The sequence below is a fragment of the Cariama cristata genome, unplaced genomic scaffold (genome assembly GCF_000690535.1).
Source record: "Cariama cristata isolate BGI_N322 unplaced genomic scaffold, ASM69053v1 scaffold9629, whole genome shotgun sequence".
Lineage (NCBI taxonomy): Eukaryota > Metazoa > Chordata > Aves > Cariamiformes > Cariamidae > Cariama > Cariama cristata.
In genome coordinates, this window is record NW_009637389.1 from 10,900 (window position 1) to 28,204 (window position 17,305).

General features: G+C 39.1%; 1 protein-coding gene across 1 annotated transcript in view; it reads right to left on the reverse strand.

The window, feature by feature from the left end:
- Nucleotides 1–15,817, reverse strand: part of UBQLN1 (ubiquilin 1) — a gene marked incomplete at its 5' end in the record, with an annotated part of 17,838 nt that extends 2,021 nt beyond the window's left edge. Inside the window, 9 exons of the mRNA XM_009708307.1 lie at nucleotides 1–101; nucleotides 420–535; nucleotides 5,534–5,617; nucleotides 6,875–7,017; nucleotides 7,511–7,754; nucleotides 8,394–8,552; nucleotides 9,368–9,630; nucleotides 11,006–11,121; nucleotides 15,666–15,817. The exon at nucleotides 1–101 is cut by the window's left edge and continues 95 nt beyond it. Coding sequence (XP_009706609.1) covers nucleotides 1–101; nucleotides 420–535; nucleotides 5,534–5,617; nucleotides 6,875–7,017; nucleotides 7,511–7,754; nucleotides 8,394–8,552; nucleotides 9,368–9,630; nucleotides 11,006–11,121; nucleotides 15,666–15,817 — 1,378 coding nt within the window. The remainder of the gene's footprint in view (nucleotides 102–419; nucleotides 536–5,533; nucleotides 5,618–6,874; nucleotides 7,018–7,510; nucleotides 7,755–8,393; nucleotides 8,553–9,367; nucleotides 9,631–11,005; nucleotides 11,122–15,665) is intronic.
- Nucleotides 15,818–17,305: the final 1,488 nt, after the last annotated feature.

Consider the following 17,305-nt stretch of genomic DNA (forward strand, 5'->3'; position numbering starts at 1 on the left):
TTCCTGATGCTGGAGTTGTATTTTCACTGGGAACAGAACTAGGTACAGTGGACCCTGTAGGAGCTCCAGTGCTTCCCAATCCACCTAAACCAGGATTAAATCTGCATAAATGACAGAAAAAGAAATACAGGACTTAAATAATAAATACTAGCTTGTCTCTTCTCATTTAATTGCCGAGTAAAAATCCTGTCAAAGAGTTGATGACAACTTAAGTACTAAGACAAAGACCAGAGTCATCACTGTTTAGAAGTGCACAGCAGGCAAAAATGTGACAGATTATAAAAGTAGTCTAGTTAAACTGAAAAAGGCAGAAGGAGGAGTCTGTAATAAAAAAAGGGGGAGATCTCTAAATGTAAAAAGAAGGAACAACATAACACAAGAGAAAAGTTGTTGTCTAAATTTGTAAGACTGATTCTTACCCTGGTATAAGCCCCGGTGCTTCTGTTGCTAGTGTCTGCAAGCCCTGCTGAATCTGTAGCAAAGCCTGCATTGCTCTAGGGTTTGACATAGCTGATAATGTGTCAGGATTCTGCATCTAAGAAAAGGAGAGAAACTTTTAATCATATGTAGATGTTTAAATTTAATCTTTGTTACTAGATGTTTTATAGAAACTGACAATTTCAGAGCTTGTTTTTCAAACTTGTATTTGCTTATTTACATGAAATCCTTCAAGTATTTTCAATTTTTGAGAAAAATCTCATAGGAGGTGATCAATGAACTCTCTAGATGAGGACAAAGCCTTTCACATGAGAAGCACACAAGGAAAAGTGTTTTTCATTACCTCTTCTAGCAGACTTCATAATCTTTCAAAGTCATAGGACTGTATCAGTTCAACATCACTCTAGAATTAGCCTCGTATGTCGTACTACTGGAAAGCAACAATGCTGAACACAATGAAACTTGACCAACAGATATCTAAGAAAAGTTATACAATATTTCTTTTTCCTCGCTAAATTCAGACTACAACAGTTTGACCATGACTGTTTGTGCACGTCTTCATATATGTAGCACCCTCACAGCCTAGAGAAATGCAAACAAATACACTGCAAAACACACTAGCAATCAAATGTGTAATAGTCCAAGGGCTCCTACTCTCCTGTGACTTCAATTCAAAACTGGCTTTCCCATCCACAGATCATTTAAAAGGCAAATCCTTTTCACTTCTGAAATTAGATGTCCGGAAACCTATTTCAGATACAAGACCAAAACTAATGGCTTATCCTCACCTCTGCTTAGCGATGCCACAGTTAAGTGAAAAGTAATGTGTTTCAGTCACAAATGACGCTCTTGGTAGCCAGACCTACTTCAAACAGCAATCCTAGTAATCTTAGTAATCTTAGCAGCCTTTGCTTGGCAACTAGATCAAATTCCTTCTCCTGCAAAGTTTTTGATTCATATAGAAAACACAGATTAAGGGTAAACTTCCTCTGGTGCAGAGCAGAATTGCAGAATAGGATGTGAAGAACTGTGGTCTGGAATATGGGTGCGTAACAAGACTTAAGTACAGCAAGCTGCTAATATTCTCTATTCATCTCTTGGATTTTTATCTTCCTGATAGATAAAAGAGTGAGAATATCTAAATATATAGCTGGCAAAGTTTACTCAAATTTCAAAGAGGAAAACATTTTGAGTTCTTCAAAGAAAGTTGCTGCAACTACTTTAAGAAAATATCTAAATCACGACTTACTGTCTGATATTTGGAGCTGTTATACAGAAATGGTAGCCCAACAATTCTCAGAGCACTTAGGTGACCTGGATCTTGTCTCTATTGCTGTTAATAATTCCAGATGTTAAGTAGCAGCTATTCTTTTCTAGTTCTGCTGGGCAATTGCCCTTTATTGCAAAACATGGCTTCCATTACACAAAGGAACATTCCATGGTTTCTGTCACCCAATTCCATAACATAAATGCCAGTAGATAAGCAAGTACGAGCTGCAATATTGTCAGCATTCTGAGAATACCCAGATATTCCTCCACTTTACTTCATCTGCTAATGCTGCTGATCATCTGACCTACCATAGCGAATACAATAGAGAACTAGCTGTGCAGATAAACCCCAAGGTGACACTGACAGAGTAAGATACCCAAAGGAAACAGAAATGATTCCTACTGTGCCTTCATTAATTACCATTTATTCACAGATTTCAAAACACAGGTGGTATTAGCTCCTCAGATACTACCGAGTCATCACACAGCAGTGGCATTATGAAACACTACAGCCATTCATGTGGTTGAAACAATTTAAACAGTTTCTTCTAAACACTGAACTTGCTACTGTAATTCATGTATGTGTTAATTATTGTACTCCTAAAACCATCTGTGTGCAACCAGATCTGATTTGCAAGGACTGCCTAGTGATGGGAACTCATGCATTGGATTAAATTTTAAATTCCTAAAAAAATCTTGCTTGCTCCTATTTAGGGAACACAGTACTGCTACACACTGTGATAGCTAACACCAAGCAACCACTTGGACTGCAAGCACAATGCTGTTAAAAGGGAAGGATGGCGGCAGAGCAATCCTTACAGGCAAAAAACTTCAGACTTCACTTCTTTTCAATTAGCTAATGACTTGGGTCTATTCAAGGCATGCTGTAAGACCTCTTTCCCAAATACTTAAGGCAGGTTTGGAGAGGTATGAGAAAAGCATAGTGAAACTTCATTCACAATGAAACTTCAAATCAGGATGAACAGGCAGATGAGGCATTCTACAAGACACTGTCAGAATTCTCACGGTCACCAGCCCTTGTACTCATGGGCAACTTCAACTTGCCAGATATCTGCTGGAAATACACCATAGCAGAGAGGAAGCAGTCTAGGAGGTTCCTAGAGTGTGTGGAAGAGAACTTAACACAACTGGTAAATGTGTGAACTAGAGGAGGTGCCCTGCTAGACCTGTTGTTTGTGAACAGAGAAGGACTACTGGGTGATATGATGGCTGGTGGCCATCTTGGGCATAGAGACCAGGAAATGTTAGAGTTTTCAATACTGGGTGAAGTAAGGAGGGTGACCAGCAGAATGTCCACCTTGGATTTCTGGCAGGCAGACTTTAGCCTTTCAGGAGACTGACTGACAGAGACAGTCCTGAAGGACAAAGGAGTCCAGGAAGGCTGGATATTCTTTAAAAAGGAACTGCTTAATGTTCAGGAACAGGCCATCCCTGTGTGTAGAAAGACAAGTCGTCAGGGAAAAACACCAGCCTGGTTAGATAGAGAACTTAGGCTGGAGTTTAGAGATAAAGACAGAATACATCATCTCTGGAAGGGAGGTCAGGTAACTTGGGAGGAATATAGGGATGTTGTGAGGTCATCATGTAGGGAGAAGATTAAAAGGGCCAAAGCTCAACTAGAACTTGATTTGGCCACTGCAGTTAAAGATAATTTAAAAAGTTTCTATAAATACATTGGCAACAAAAGGAGGGTCAACAAAAGCCTCCATCATTTGCTGAATGCAGACAGTAGTGGAGTGACAGGGGATGAGGAAAAAGCAGAAGTGCTCAATGCCTTCTTTGCCTCAGTCTTCAAACCAGTTGTCCTCAGGATGCCCAAACCCCAGAGCCAGATGTTAAGTATGGGGAGCTGAGTGAAGCCCCCATAATCCAGGAGGAGATGATTAGTGATTTGCTGTGCCAATTAGACTCTCATAAATCTACAGGCCCCATTGAGATTCACCCCAGAGTAATGAGGGAAATGGCAAAAGAACTTGCCAAACCTCTCCCAATCATCTACCAGCAGTCCTGGTCAACTGGAGAAGTTCCAGCAGACTGGAAGTTAGCAAATGTAACGCCCATCTACAAGAAGGGTCGGAAAGACCATCCAGGGAACTACAGGTCTGTCAGCCAGACCTCGATTTTGGGCAAGGTTATGGAAAGGATCATCCTGGCTGCCATTACACAGCACGTGCAGGACAATCAGGGGATCAGAGCCAGCCAACATGGATTTATGAAAGGAACACCATGTTTGACCAATTTGGTTTCCTTTTATCACAAAGTGACCCACTTAGTAGATGAGGGAAAGGCTGTGGATGTTGTCTACCTAGACTTTAGTAAAGACTTTGACATGTCTCCCACAGCATCCTCCTAAATAAATTGGCTGATTGCAGCTTAGACAGGTGGACTCTTTGGTGGGTAAAAAAAACTGGCTGGATGGCCAGGCCCAGAGAGTTGTGGTCAAGGGAGCTAAATCCAGTTGGTGGTCGGTCACTAGCAGTGTTCCTCAGGGCTCAGTTTTGGGGCCGGTGCTGTTCAACATCTTTACAGATGATTTGGACATGGGGATTGAGGGCACCCTCAGTAAATTTGCAGATGACACCAAGTTGGGTGGGAGTGTCGATCTGCTGGAGGGTAGGAAGTCTCTGCAGAGGGACCGGGACAGGCTGGATCGATGGACTGAGACCAATGACATCAGGTTCAACAAGAACAAGTGCTGGGTCTTACACTTCGGCCACAAAAGCCCCATGCAGCGTTACAGGTTAGGGGAAGGGTGGTTAGTAAGTGGTCAATCAGAAAAAGACCTGGGGGTGCTGGTTGACAGCCGGCTGAACATGATCCAGCAGTGTGCCCAGGTAGCCAAGAAGTCCAACAGCGTCCTGGCTTCTATCAGGAATAGAGCGGCCAGCAGGACAAGGGAAGTGATCTTCCCCCTGTACTCAGCACTGGTGAGGCCGCACCTCGAGTACTGTGTCCAGTTCTAGGCCCCACACTTCAAGAAAGACCTTGAGGTGCTGGAGCAAGTCCAGAGAAGGGCAACCAAGATGGTGAAGGGTCTAGAGGGTAAGTCTTACAAGGAGCGGCAGAGGGAGCTGGGGTTGTTAGTCTGGGGAAGAGGTGGCTGAGGGGAGACCTTATCGCCCTCTACAGCTACCTGGAAAGGAGGTTGTAGTGAGGTGGGGGTCGGCCTCTTCTCCCAGGCAACTAGTGATAGGACAAGAGGGCATAGTCTGAAAGTGTGCCAGTGGAAGTTCAGGCTAGAAATGAGGAGGCATTTCTTCACAGAAAGGGTCATTAGGCATTGAAATGGACTGTCCAGGGAGGTGGTGAAGTCCCCATCCCTGGCAGTGTTTAAGAAAACACTGGATGTGTCACTTAGTGCCATGGTCTAGTTGACATGGTGGTGTTAGGGCAAAGGTTGGACTTGATGATTTCAGAGGTCTCTTCCAACCTCATCCATTCTGTGATTCTAGTAGTGTGAAAAGTACTCATCTTTTTAATCTGCAAAACAAATCATGTCATGAAGAGGTGTTCTCTGGCTCGTGTGCAGTAAGAACAATTATTCTAAGCAAAGATACAAGAGCAAATCTAAGCAGTTGCGCTAGCCACAGACAAAAATATCCACTAAGTTAGATTTAACTTTTGAAAGGGATAGAGACATTAAGCATGAATTTATTATCAAGGGACAATCTAACTTGGCATCTAAAGCTAATGAGAATATATTACACAATCTAGCTTTTAGTCAAATCAAAGAAAGACACCAGTTTATTGAAAATATTGCTCATTGACTTGCAGACATTTATTAACAGCTAACATCTCATCTTACTTGCTGAAGGAAAGTTGGAAGTTGTTGTCTCATTTGTTCCTGAAGTTGAGGATTTCCAGCAAATAAAGGATTATTCAACATCATCTATGGGACAAAAATATTTAACTTCAAAGTTCAAGCAGTAAAAACCCCAGGGGAGTTTAAGACAACTACTTACACAGTAATAGTCTACAAAAATAACTTCACAGAATAATAATCACTGACTTCTCCTTTGGTTAAAACTTGTTACAAACCACCAGCGAGAACACACTGCGGGCTGGGTTTTTTTGTTTTGGTTTGTTGTTTTTGGGTTTGTTTAGGAGGTTTGTTTTTTGTGGGGGGGGTGGGGGGGGGTTGTTGATGGTGGTGGAGTGGTATTGTTTTTTGGTTTCGCTGTTTTGGTTTTGTTTTGTTGGGTTGTGGGGTTTTTTTTGGTTGTTTTTTGGGGTTTTTTGTTTGGGTTTTCAGTGAATGCATTGCCAGATACTTGCCAAGACAACCTCACTCGTATTACAAGAAAACCCTTTTCTGCTCAGCCTCCACTACAGACCTAAGTGATAGTTTCCCTGTAAACATCACTCGAAGTCAACGATATTTTCCAAGTGTGAGCATTTAATACAGAAAAGATAATTTGGTTGTTTTTTGGGGTTTTTTGTTTGGGTTTTCAGTGAATGCATTGCCAGATACTTGCCAAGACAACCTCACTCGTATTACAAGAAAACCCTTTTCTGCTCAGCCTCCACTACAGACCTAAGTGATAGTTTCCCTGTAAACATCACTCGAAGTCAACGATATTTTCCAAGTGTGAGCATTTAATACAGAAAAGATAATTTTTTTTTTTTAATCTCAGTTCGGGATTTGACTTTGGATATTACTGCTTTAAGTAAAATTTGAAAACACTTCTACCATACCATTCACAAAACAGCATCTGCACTTTTACAGTGCCTAGATATGGCACCAACTCCCCTCCCTTCACTTCTCCCAAGCTAGTGGGGGCATTTATTTACTGGTAGACCTATCTTAATTTACAACCAAAGCATTTGTTTTCTCCAGCTGATTCTTATGTTGGTTCACAAGTTACGGTTGTACAAAACACACACAAACTTACAAGTTATTTTAGAAGCATGCCTGGCATGATGTCCAACTACAAACTGAAGCAGCTCACTGCCAAATTGTTAAATGTAAGTAGGTAATAATTTCAGTGAGTTAGCGATTAACATTAAGAATGGGGTCATTCCCTATAGACAAATGTTGAGATGTTGGCAGAAGTGAAAATCTAACTGTATCACAGATTCAACTCCTCCTCCCCCCTTTTTTTTCCCCTTAACACACACAATACGTTACTACACCAAATACATTTACCTGTACTGCAAGATCAGGATTCTGACTTAATGACTGCATCATGCTTCTCATATAGGGTGCAGACAACATATTCTGCATCAGTTGTGGGTTTTCTGTTATCTGCTGTAATAAGCTCTGCATTCCTGGTGTGTTGAACATACCAGCTTAAAAAAAACAGTAAAAGCCCACTTTAGTAAACATTCTGACTATCATCAGACAAATTAGACTACCTAAAACCAGAATATAACCACATGGTTTTCTAAGAGTTTTAATTCCTGAAATGCACTGTACATGTGGTTCTCTTACACAGACACATATACCCTAGAAGTTAAGACAGAGGCTGTATCCAACAAGCAGTCCCACTAAGTATCTACATTATTAGCTGTTTTCCCATTTGCCTCCGAAGAGGAAAAATACTATCATTCATCTAGAGATTCCCTAACTTTGTTATTTTAAGGCAATACACAAATACACTTACCACTCTTAGTTTACTTTTCATGTTTATTTTTCTACAGAGGACTTTGATATTTGTCAAATGTTCTACAGAACTAAATAGCAATAAAAACTCTGAATCAAAAACTCTCTTTCTAATGAAAGAAACATTTCAGCAAATTCCCAAGTATGTGCAAATACGTACAACTGCAATAACAAACACACCTCCTAGTCCAGGTCCCAAATTTGGTATAGTTGAGCTCTGTCCTGTACTGCCAGAGGTGCTATTTCCAGCACTACTACTGCCACCACTCTCACCGCTGGTGCTGGAACTTGTTGTGGAAGTCTGCGAGCCCGACTGAGGAGCCCAGGGATTTGGTAGAGGATCTCTATTTTCTGTACGAGATGGTTGACTGTCTCCTCCTGTTGATGCATTGCTTACTAAAGAAGCAAATGGGTTACCTCCAAACTACAAAGAAAGGAAAGCAAACATGTATCATCTACTAAAGCCATTTTTATGTCTGTTATAAATAACCTTTCCGAAATCACACATGAAGATAAATGTTGATGGCTCTTGATCCGTTATACTCACCATTCTACAGTAATTCATTGTAAATATGCTGAAAACACACCAACATTGAGAGGTACTAGCACCTTCAAAAAAACTAAATCACATTTCTTTTTGAAAGCAGTGTTGCTACTACACTGGCATTTTGATCACAGTAAGATTGTATCTTGCATGCTGGTTTCCAACTTCAAAGTCTTTTATTTCCCAGCTTAGGTTCCAAGGTACTAAACACACCCTTAAAAATTTTCCTGGACCTCAGAATTTTAAGGTAAAGAATTAAAGGAATTAAAATTTAAGTAATACAGAAACTCATTAACTTTAAAATAGCTTCTCAAACACACAGAGCGCTATCTGTATTTCTTCAAGCTTAGAAGAGCATAGAATTTTTAAAGATTGGTCCTGTCAAGAGTAAGATGCCACGTAGTGACTTCAAGCTTCAAGAAACATTTTGTCAAGTATACATTTGGAAATTTACATTACTGACATGTTTTTATTTTTAAAACATATTTACTTTCATGGGCATTTGCAATCTTTTCTCACCTGTTCCTGTGCTGCATTCAACATTGGCTCCTGAATATCTGTGTACATACGTCGCAAGGCATTGTATCCACCTGGTATACTTTCAAGGTTGCTCAAGGCTCGGTCTTGGTTTCGCATCATTTCCTGCATCATTGCAGGGTTTCTAGCAAGTTCTAGTGTCTAGGGAAATGGAACGTTTAATCTGTATTAATAAGAAATCCATTCTGAACTGAAAACGTCAGCATTTGGCAACATCTCAGTTATCACTGTTTAAACCAGTATGAAATTATGATTAAAGCCAAATTAGGATGTCAGCTTAGTGGGAGTCAACTGAATTCGACATTTAGCCAGCATTCTACCACAACTGTCACTACACTGGTTGTGTCAGGAAGAAATGGCTAAACAGAAGAAAAACCCCAAATGAACTATTCTTTTCTTTATCTTTTCAACACAATATACTCCTACCATTTCTAACATGATTACAGCAGGCAGCCTATAATATGAACTTTAAAATAAATACCTATATTTTCAAAAGCATCCATTTGTTTTCTGATACCTTCTGCCACACAGCATATCTTATGTACCATCTAAATTTAAAAGCACTCAGAAGTACCCACAGTTAAACAAAATGAAAATATGTGGTATTTTGGAGAACTACTACCTTTGGTAAACTCATTATTTACTCATTGGCTAGACAACAGAAGATTTCAAGTGCACACAGGGACATCCAGCTCTAACCTCGATGACATGATTATGCAGTCTTCAATGTCTTTCAAACTATGCTGCAGATTTTCTGAATTATCAGTCTATTTCAGACATTAACGACTAGAAATACAATCATCAGTTACCTACAGTGACCTTTTCTGGATTTTCTAACAAGCCTAAATACTTCAAGAATGTTTAAGCACTCAACTAAGCAAGTCCAGTTCCTGGTCTGTTGCTCACAGTTACAGTACAATCAAAGGTCATGAACTTACTGAGATCCTTCTACATACCTGTCTCATTATATCTGGATTATTCAGCATGTGACTGATTTCTGGATTTCTCTGTATCAGTTGCTGCATTTGAGGGTTAGCCATAATTAACTGCCTCATCAGGTCAGGATTTGAAAGCATGCTCTGAACAAATGGATTTTCCATTATCTGAACCATCATTTCTGGGTTGGACATAAGCTGCCGTTGCATCTGACTTTGCAACTCTGAAAAGTTTGATGTATTTAAGCCCAGGCTACTCAGACCTGCCAAACCTCCAAGGCCACCTTTAAGAGGACAAAAAAAAAATAATTGAACTTTCAGCTTCTAGTATACTTCTAAACACATCCAGGTTCTTTCCAAATAGAAAAATACTTGAACATACTCCACACTTCAAAATAATGAAAACGAATGGAAAGTCCGTCTTTGCAAGGCTGTTAAGGAGTTATCCACTAAGAGTTTGCTTCTTTAAATAACAAGACACATAACTAAAAAAACCAACAAACTACACATCTGAAATATAACTTGTTACAATTCTAACAGCTTTTCTTGTCATTTTCCAAAGCTAAGATACAAGATACATTTGAGTTTTGGGGCCTCAGGTTTCCCCCCACCCCACTGGCACCACTTTTCCAATGCATTTATAATAATCATTTATCTGGCTCCTCTTGGACTATAACCAAGAGAGATGTCCCAATAGACTCAATATTCCCTATTCTAATTAAAAGTAGAGCTCCTCTTCTTACTAATGCACCAAGAACTAATTATGCTTTGAATTTCTCTCCTTTGCTGAGTCCAAACAAAAAAATTTCAGAAGGTACGAGTCAGTCTGAAGAACCGTTTACACTTAAGAAAGCAACTGCTTACTATGATTAGTTTTTCCAATTCTACCTCCTCCCCATTGTCTGGAAAGCAAATGAGAGGAAAAAGAATGAACCCAAAACCCCACTGTGATTATGGAAATAGATAATATTTTTAAGTCAATAGACTGCAGTCTCCTTATTCATGAAAGAGAAAACTGATAATGCTATCAGACTTGGAACCTGTGAAATACTGAATTGTAAGATCAGCGACAATTTTATTACTTCTGTTCCAGATCTTGGCTCCATGTCACAGATTCAACTTCATCAATGTTCTCCTCCCAGCAATTCAGATGCACTTTTAAGGAGCACAAGGACACCGCAAGGAGTTTCATTATCCATAGTGCCAGAATGTAACATCAGTGGCACCTCACTAGTGAAGATGAAACAGCACAAGTCTGAAGTTCGTGGTGAAACACTGGAACAGGTTGCCCAGAGAGCTGGTAGATGCCCCATCCCTTGAAACATTCAAGGGCAGGCTGGACAGGGCTCTGAGCAACCTGATCTAGTTGAACATGTCCCTGTTCATTGCAGGGGGGTTGGATTAGATGATCTTTGGAGGTTCCTTCCAACCCAAACCATTCGATGATTCTATATAAAATTAATGAAACAACACTGCTCTGATAACTGACTGATCAGAAACCTTCTACAACCAATACCATGGATATTTGTACTCAGATTTTTGGGTGGTGTGCTTGTTTGGGTTTTTTTAAAGTTCTGTCTACATTAGAATAAAGCTTTAGAGACAGTTACGTGGATCCAAGAGAAGATACCCACCATGCTACTTAACAAATATTCTTACCCAAGCCAAAAGGGTTACTATTTGTTGAAGATGGTGTTGAGGTACTACTGCTTGATGTTGATGTGGTAGCAGTACTCCCAGAGGTGTTCGCTTGTTGAGCTGGGTGGTCTTGTGATCTAAAAAAGCAAGTTTAAAAGTTGCAGGTTTAGCAAGTTAATTTAAATAATGCCAGTAAATACAGGAATAGTCTCATACTTCAGAATCTTAATTTACATTTTAATTCTTTCTCAAAAATCACACTTATCTCTAGATGGCTTCCTGTAACAAATCTTCCTCAGACATCTGTAATGTCATCAGTTTTTCAGAACAGTAGTTTGAAACATTAAGAACACTGCAGCCATTACCATCTTCTCACTCTATCCCCAGGATGACCACCAATGAATTGTTTCCTCTGTTCTTACCTTGTTTTAAGGATGCTTGCCTTATTTCACTATAGTCAAATGCTACTGATTACATGCCTGTAGCTTAAAGAAATAAAGCCTAGCAAGATTTAATGTCAGATTAATTTCATGCCACATCTTTAACAGGATGCCTTACTGAATGCAAAATTCAGTTAACATCTTATTTCATTAGAAGACAAATAGCAGTATCTCAATAAATTTTAGGATTTCAAGAACAGGGTAAAAACGCAGTTACACAAAGTTAAAGCCAGCATAATTTAGTACAGGCAATAAAGGCTCCCCAAGTCACATACACATCGCACCTTTCTGTTGCAGAGGCATAGACATGGGTGCTGCCATGTAGTAAAAGAGATCAAGAAACTGAGCATGTGTAAAGCTAACCTGGCCTCTATTCAAAAGAAGAGAGGCTAGCTTGAAACTCAAATCGCTTCTCCATACTGGTTCACAATCAGTATCATAAATGCCTGTATTCGCAGAACTTCAGCATAAAGTAACTTGTAGAAACTATGAATTCAGACCTCACACAAAGACTTGAGGATTTGACAGTTCACTAAATGTCATACTTCAGATCATCTCAGGGTATGTTTCTGCTATAATAAAATTCTGTGCTTGTTTCATTAAAGCAAAGACCAGGGAAAAAAAAAAACAAAACCACAAAACAACAAAAACACACAAACCAATCAACCAAAAAAAACAAGTCCGAGAGACACCTCAGGTCCAGAGGCTTCCCTGAAGCTTCTAAGAGTTCTCTGACTCCAGGGTAAACATCAGTCACCAAAACCATAGACAGAAACCAAACGAACAATGAAATACTTTGCACACTTCACAAGTTCTTTCACCAAATCATCAACACTAGCTTATAAGTAGTCCATATGCTGGTATACCCTGCTGATTTGACCAGTGTTCTTGTAAATATGGAAATAAAACGTGGCGTGCCAAGTCATGAAGCTATGGGATGCCATGGGACCAAATCACCTCATTCAAGTTCTTACTGATCCTCTGGCTGTGAAGGAGGAGAAGTGAATTTCAGTCCACAAGATCTAACAGTTCTTCTAAAACTTAAGTCTATAGTGATTCCTATGAATTTGGTTTTCTGTATTTTAATTTATATTCCTTTCTTTTTTACTTTCAGGTCTATCAAAACGCACACAGATTCTGTTGAATGAAAAACAGTTTCTAGAGGAAACCTTCCAGAAACATGTTGACAATTCAGGAAAAGGAATACCTGGATACTTGGCTTTGACATAAGCTACCCTGACATGAGGCATCAAGTGAAACTCTGGGCTGCTGAGATGAACAAGCATTACTACTCTGTAACATTAACAGCAACTGCGAACTTTGAACACAAGACTACCATTAGTCAAGCAGCTCTAACTTCAGTGAGGAAGATTATAGACTGTAAACTGACCGTGGATCTTCTGCTAGAGATATTTGGTTTCCTTCAGTCTAGAAAACATGTAAATCTTTCCTCCAAAAGCAAAAGGAAAATCATAAGCATAAAATCCTATTTGGTTTTTCAACTGAAAAACTATTTTGAGAAGCAACTGTATCTCTTCATGTAACAAACAAGAAAGGTTCTCAAAGCAGGACAGAAAAGTAGACAAGACTGAAAACTTCCAGTTCATAGTGCTTCTATGGAAATTGGGGGTATATACCCTCAAGATAATGGTTTGAGCATCAAGTCTGTCAGCCTCAAGTCTTAAGTGAAATTCCTGTAAAGTGCACATCATCTTTTATATCCACTTTGCTAGTATGTTTCCTCCTATCACTTGTGAAAAAATCACAGGCGTTGACTTGGAACTTTGTATTCAGCAATTCAATGCATCTTCACTGTACATTGCTAAACACCCACTGCTACTCTGACATTATACAGGCCAGGTTACAAAATTACACTGGAAGCCTGTATCATCCTGAAAAATGTAGCACAGTAATAAACTATCTTTTTCAACAAGGATTGGTTGGGATATGAGGATTCCATTTTGAAAGTTACACATCTAATATTGTTTAGAAGGCAAAAGCTCTTAAAGGGGGCTTAATACTTACAGGGGCTTACAAGAAAGATGGCGACAGTCTTTAGCAAGTCCTGTTGTGACAGGACAAGGGGTAATGGTTTTAAACTAAAGGAAGGTAGATTCAGACTAGATACAAGAAAGAAATTTTTCACAATGAGGGTGGTGAAACACTGGAACAGGTTGCCCAGAGAGGTGGTGGAAGACTCATCCCTCAAAACATTCAAGGACAGGCTGGATGGGGCTCTGAACAACCTGGTCTAGTCGAAGATGTCCCTGCTCTTTACAGAGGGCTTGGACCAGATGAACCTTAAAGGTCGCTTCCAACCCAAAGCATTCTGTGATTCATTCTATGATCATTTTCATATCTAGTATTGGAAAAGACCTTTTGTTTATTCAGATATATGGCAGCAACAGTAGCAGCAATAGTCAACAGAAAAGTAAACGGCACAGCGTAAAGTGATTGGGAGCAATCCAATCTTGATACTCATGGCCAAAAATCAGCAGTTGCCAGGCCACACTGGCAGGGTCTAAGTCTTGCCTTTTGAGTCGAGCATAAAATCCAGGTATTTTAGTAAGAAGAATACTGAGACGGAAAAAAAAGTGTTATACTTCTCAAAGGTGATTTTCCTTGTGCTGGCAATTCTCTTCAGTAGATCTTAGTATGATATTTTTAGTTTATTCGAGCAAAGCTAGCAGATGAAAACCTTACTGCCTCATTTGAAGATAGGGTAGATACATGCAAAGGGTCTGTAGTTTTTTGTTTGTACTTCCTTGTCTGAACATGATTAAAACATTCTGAAGATAATGGTAACACACTCTTCTAAAATCACTCAAAAAAGTGGGAGTGAGGGGAGATGTGGATTGCAGTGCTTATAGGACCAGTGCAGGGACACAAAAAATTCGCCAAAAGTCATAAATATGGCATTGCACATGGGTACTCCTTTGCCCAGAAGCAAGGTGCAAAAAGGTGCGAGAGATTGGCACTGGTATTTCACTACATACAGTTATTCTAGGTCCAGCCAACGAACCCTCTGAAGACTCTGCAAGTCAAAAACATTGCACTATCACTACTCATGAAGCCTCTCTGCCACACTCGAGACTGCAGGCAAGTCGTGACAACAGCAGAATACTAGTTTAGATGCACGAAGCACAAAGTTGCAGTATTAGCTATTACTGTATACAAGACTGGATGGCTATCAGGCCTAAAGATTAGGTTGGGGAGGCATAAGGCAAGGGAGACCTCTGCCAGTGCAAACAAAAGTGTTTCGACAGAGATACCACTCCAGGACAGAGGAGACAGTCCCATCAGGATGTCAGCATGGAACTGAAGACATCAGTTTCAACAGGTACTTACATTTGATGCTAATGCTACTAATTTCAACAGGTGCCTGAAATTAATACTAATGTTACTAATAGGTCTTTGTGACTTTGTAAGGCCTGGAAAGGGAAATCATATTTCTTTTCTCTCCTAAGTTCCATGCTCTTTCCTTCATCATCTGACATGTTCTCACAGGAGGAGATCCTCACCACAAAGACTTAAGTAGAACAGGAGAAAAACCACTTTCTGTCTAGAATAACGAACACATTATTGACTAAGCAAGCTACATTCAGTTGAGGGATATATTACCCTACTTGCTGAAAGGATTTTTTAGTTGACCTTTTTCCTTCTGGGCACCTTTTCCTTCTGGACACTTCACAGAAGTAATGTGCAGATGACATGCTCAACTGATGCAACTTTCTCACTGTCATTTTGAAGTTGCCTCACTAAAACAAAACAAAAAAAATCTTAAAATCCAAGTCTTTCTGTTTAGCCAGATAAATTAGTTGCGCTAAAGCAGTTCTCTAGTAAAAATTTTCTTTCCTTGTTTTACCAAAACAGTGAGTAAGGATTCATTGCAAGTTTTCATGCGTGAAAAGGAAAGCTGCACAACATATCTTAATGGGTGTTAAGAGCTGATATCTAAGAAGTATGGAGCCAAAACACAGCCAGCGCTCAGCACTAAAATCAAAAAGTTAAGTAACAAAAAAGCAAGAGACTTGCATTTAGAAACATGAATCCAATTAAAATACAAGATAAACCAAAGAAAAGAGCACTGTAATTTCAGATTTATTTTGCACCAGCTGGGACTACAGAGCTGATTAATGTGATGTAGTGAAATCTTGGCTTGTCCAACAGAAAGGTGTTAAGAATTCAGAGCATTTTTACTTCTTAGAGGTAAACAGAAGATCACTCATCAGTAAGGTTACCTGTTTTGTGTTTTGATAACCAGGTGAACAGTGAGTCCATCGTGAATTCCATGCTGAGTCAAAGTATCTTGATCTTTTAAAATTTTTCCAGCAAATATCAACACAAGCTGATCAGTGTGGGACTTGAAACGCTTAGAGATTTCTTCCTTGAACTAAATAAAAAAGTTCATATTATACATTTATGTAATTGCATACTGAACTGTAATTTTTTTAATGATTTAAGGAAAAGCTATTTTGTTCACATTTAATGTATTACCCCACTTGCACTGCACATTGTTTTACACAATCTAGAAATACCTTACTAAGTTTTCTCAATTTTTTTTCCACAGGAAGATGGGAAACAGTTATTTCTTTTTTGAAGAAGAAGAATCAGAAGACTTTCCCATCTAGATCACTAGTTGTAATAACTAGTAATAAGAAAAATCTGATTCCACTTGAAGACTGCTGTGGCTTCAATCAGACATCCACCCATGACAGTAAGTATATATAGTATATATATTACTTACATATACACACACACGTATACACATGGTAAAGTATGTATATAATTAAATATTAGTAAGTATACACTAATATATATATACACACACACGCACACTGCTGAAGCTATCCACTCCTGAAAGACTGCGAATGCAATGTCACAAGTACAATAAATTTGTCTACACTTTTGCTGGAACTTGCCAGAGAAATAGCCTCTCTTCTTAGACATATTTTTGCTGCCTTCCATGTGTCAAAAGTATCATTCCCTTCCACACAGGCAAAAGTTACCTCTCAGTTGGCTCTGCTTTCTCATTCAATGTATGACATAGCTACCTGAAATGCGGTTTGAGCCCAGGGCATGGTGAACAGCCACATTCTTCAGCTGATCAGGAAATCATATGCTCATTAAAACAACTGAATGTGTAAGCCCACTGTATACCTTCTTGCCTTCCTAGCCAATAATAACCAGGTTATGCCGTGACTGAGTTCTGACTGAGATTTATTATTTTCTTGAAAAATGCTCTCATGAAAAGAAAAAAATTCACGAAATTTAAAAAGGAAGATATCCAAGAAAAATACTAAGGAATGACTTCATTATAAGTCAGAAAAATTTATTCAACAAGACTAGTCAGTAGGCTAAGTATTTTTAAAAAGATTCCATGCAGTTAGGAAGTCTTTCAGAAGTTCATCCTATTTAACATTTTAAAATTAAGTTGACCATACTACTTTAAAAAGCACCCCAAACATCCTAGGGAATTCTTACTCCACATAAGAAAATAAAATATTAATCTTGCAATTAGTTATTAATAATTACATTTTATAATAGGCAGGACTAAAAAAGTACAATCCCACTGTATTACGCTTTGAGGGTGAGTCTCTAATTGAAACGGTTTATAGTACAGAGGGGGTGAGGTGTGGGAGACAGTCTGAGAGACAACAGAGGTAAAAAGTCTCTGTGTTTGGGCAGGAGGTTGCCCTTCATTACTTAGAAGTTTGCTTACACAGAGTTAGTTCCAGTTCTTGGAGAAACAACTTTTAAGCTTTATACTGGCAATATTTAGACTTGCATGGAATTCAGAAAATCACTCAGTCCATTCCTTCCCAAAGTAGGTTACTTAACTGAATTATTTCTGATATCATCATAGAATGGTTTGGTTGGA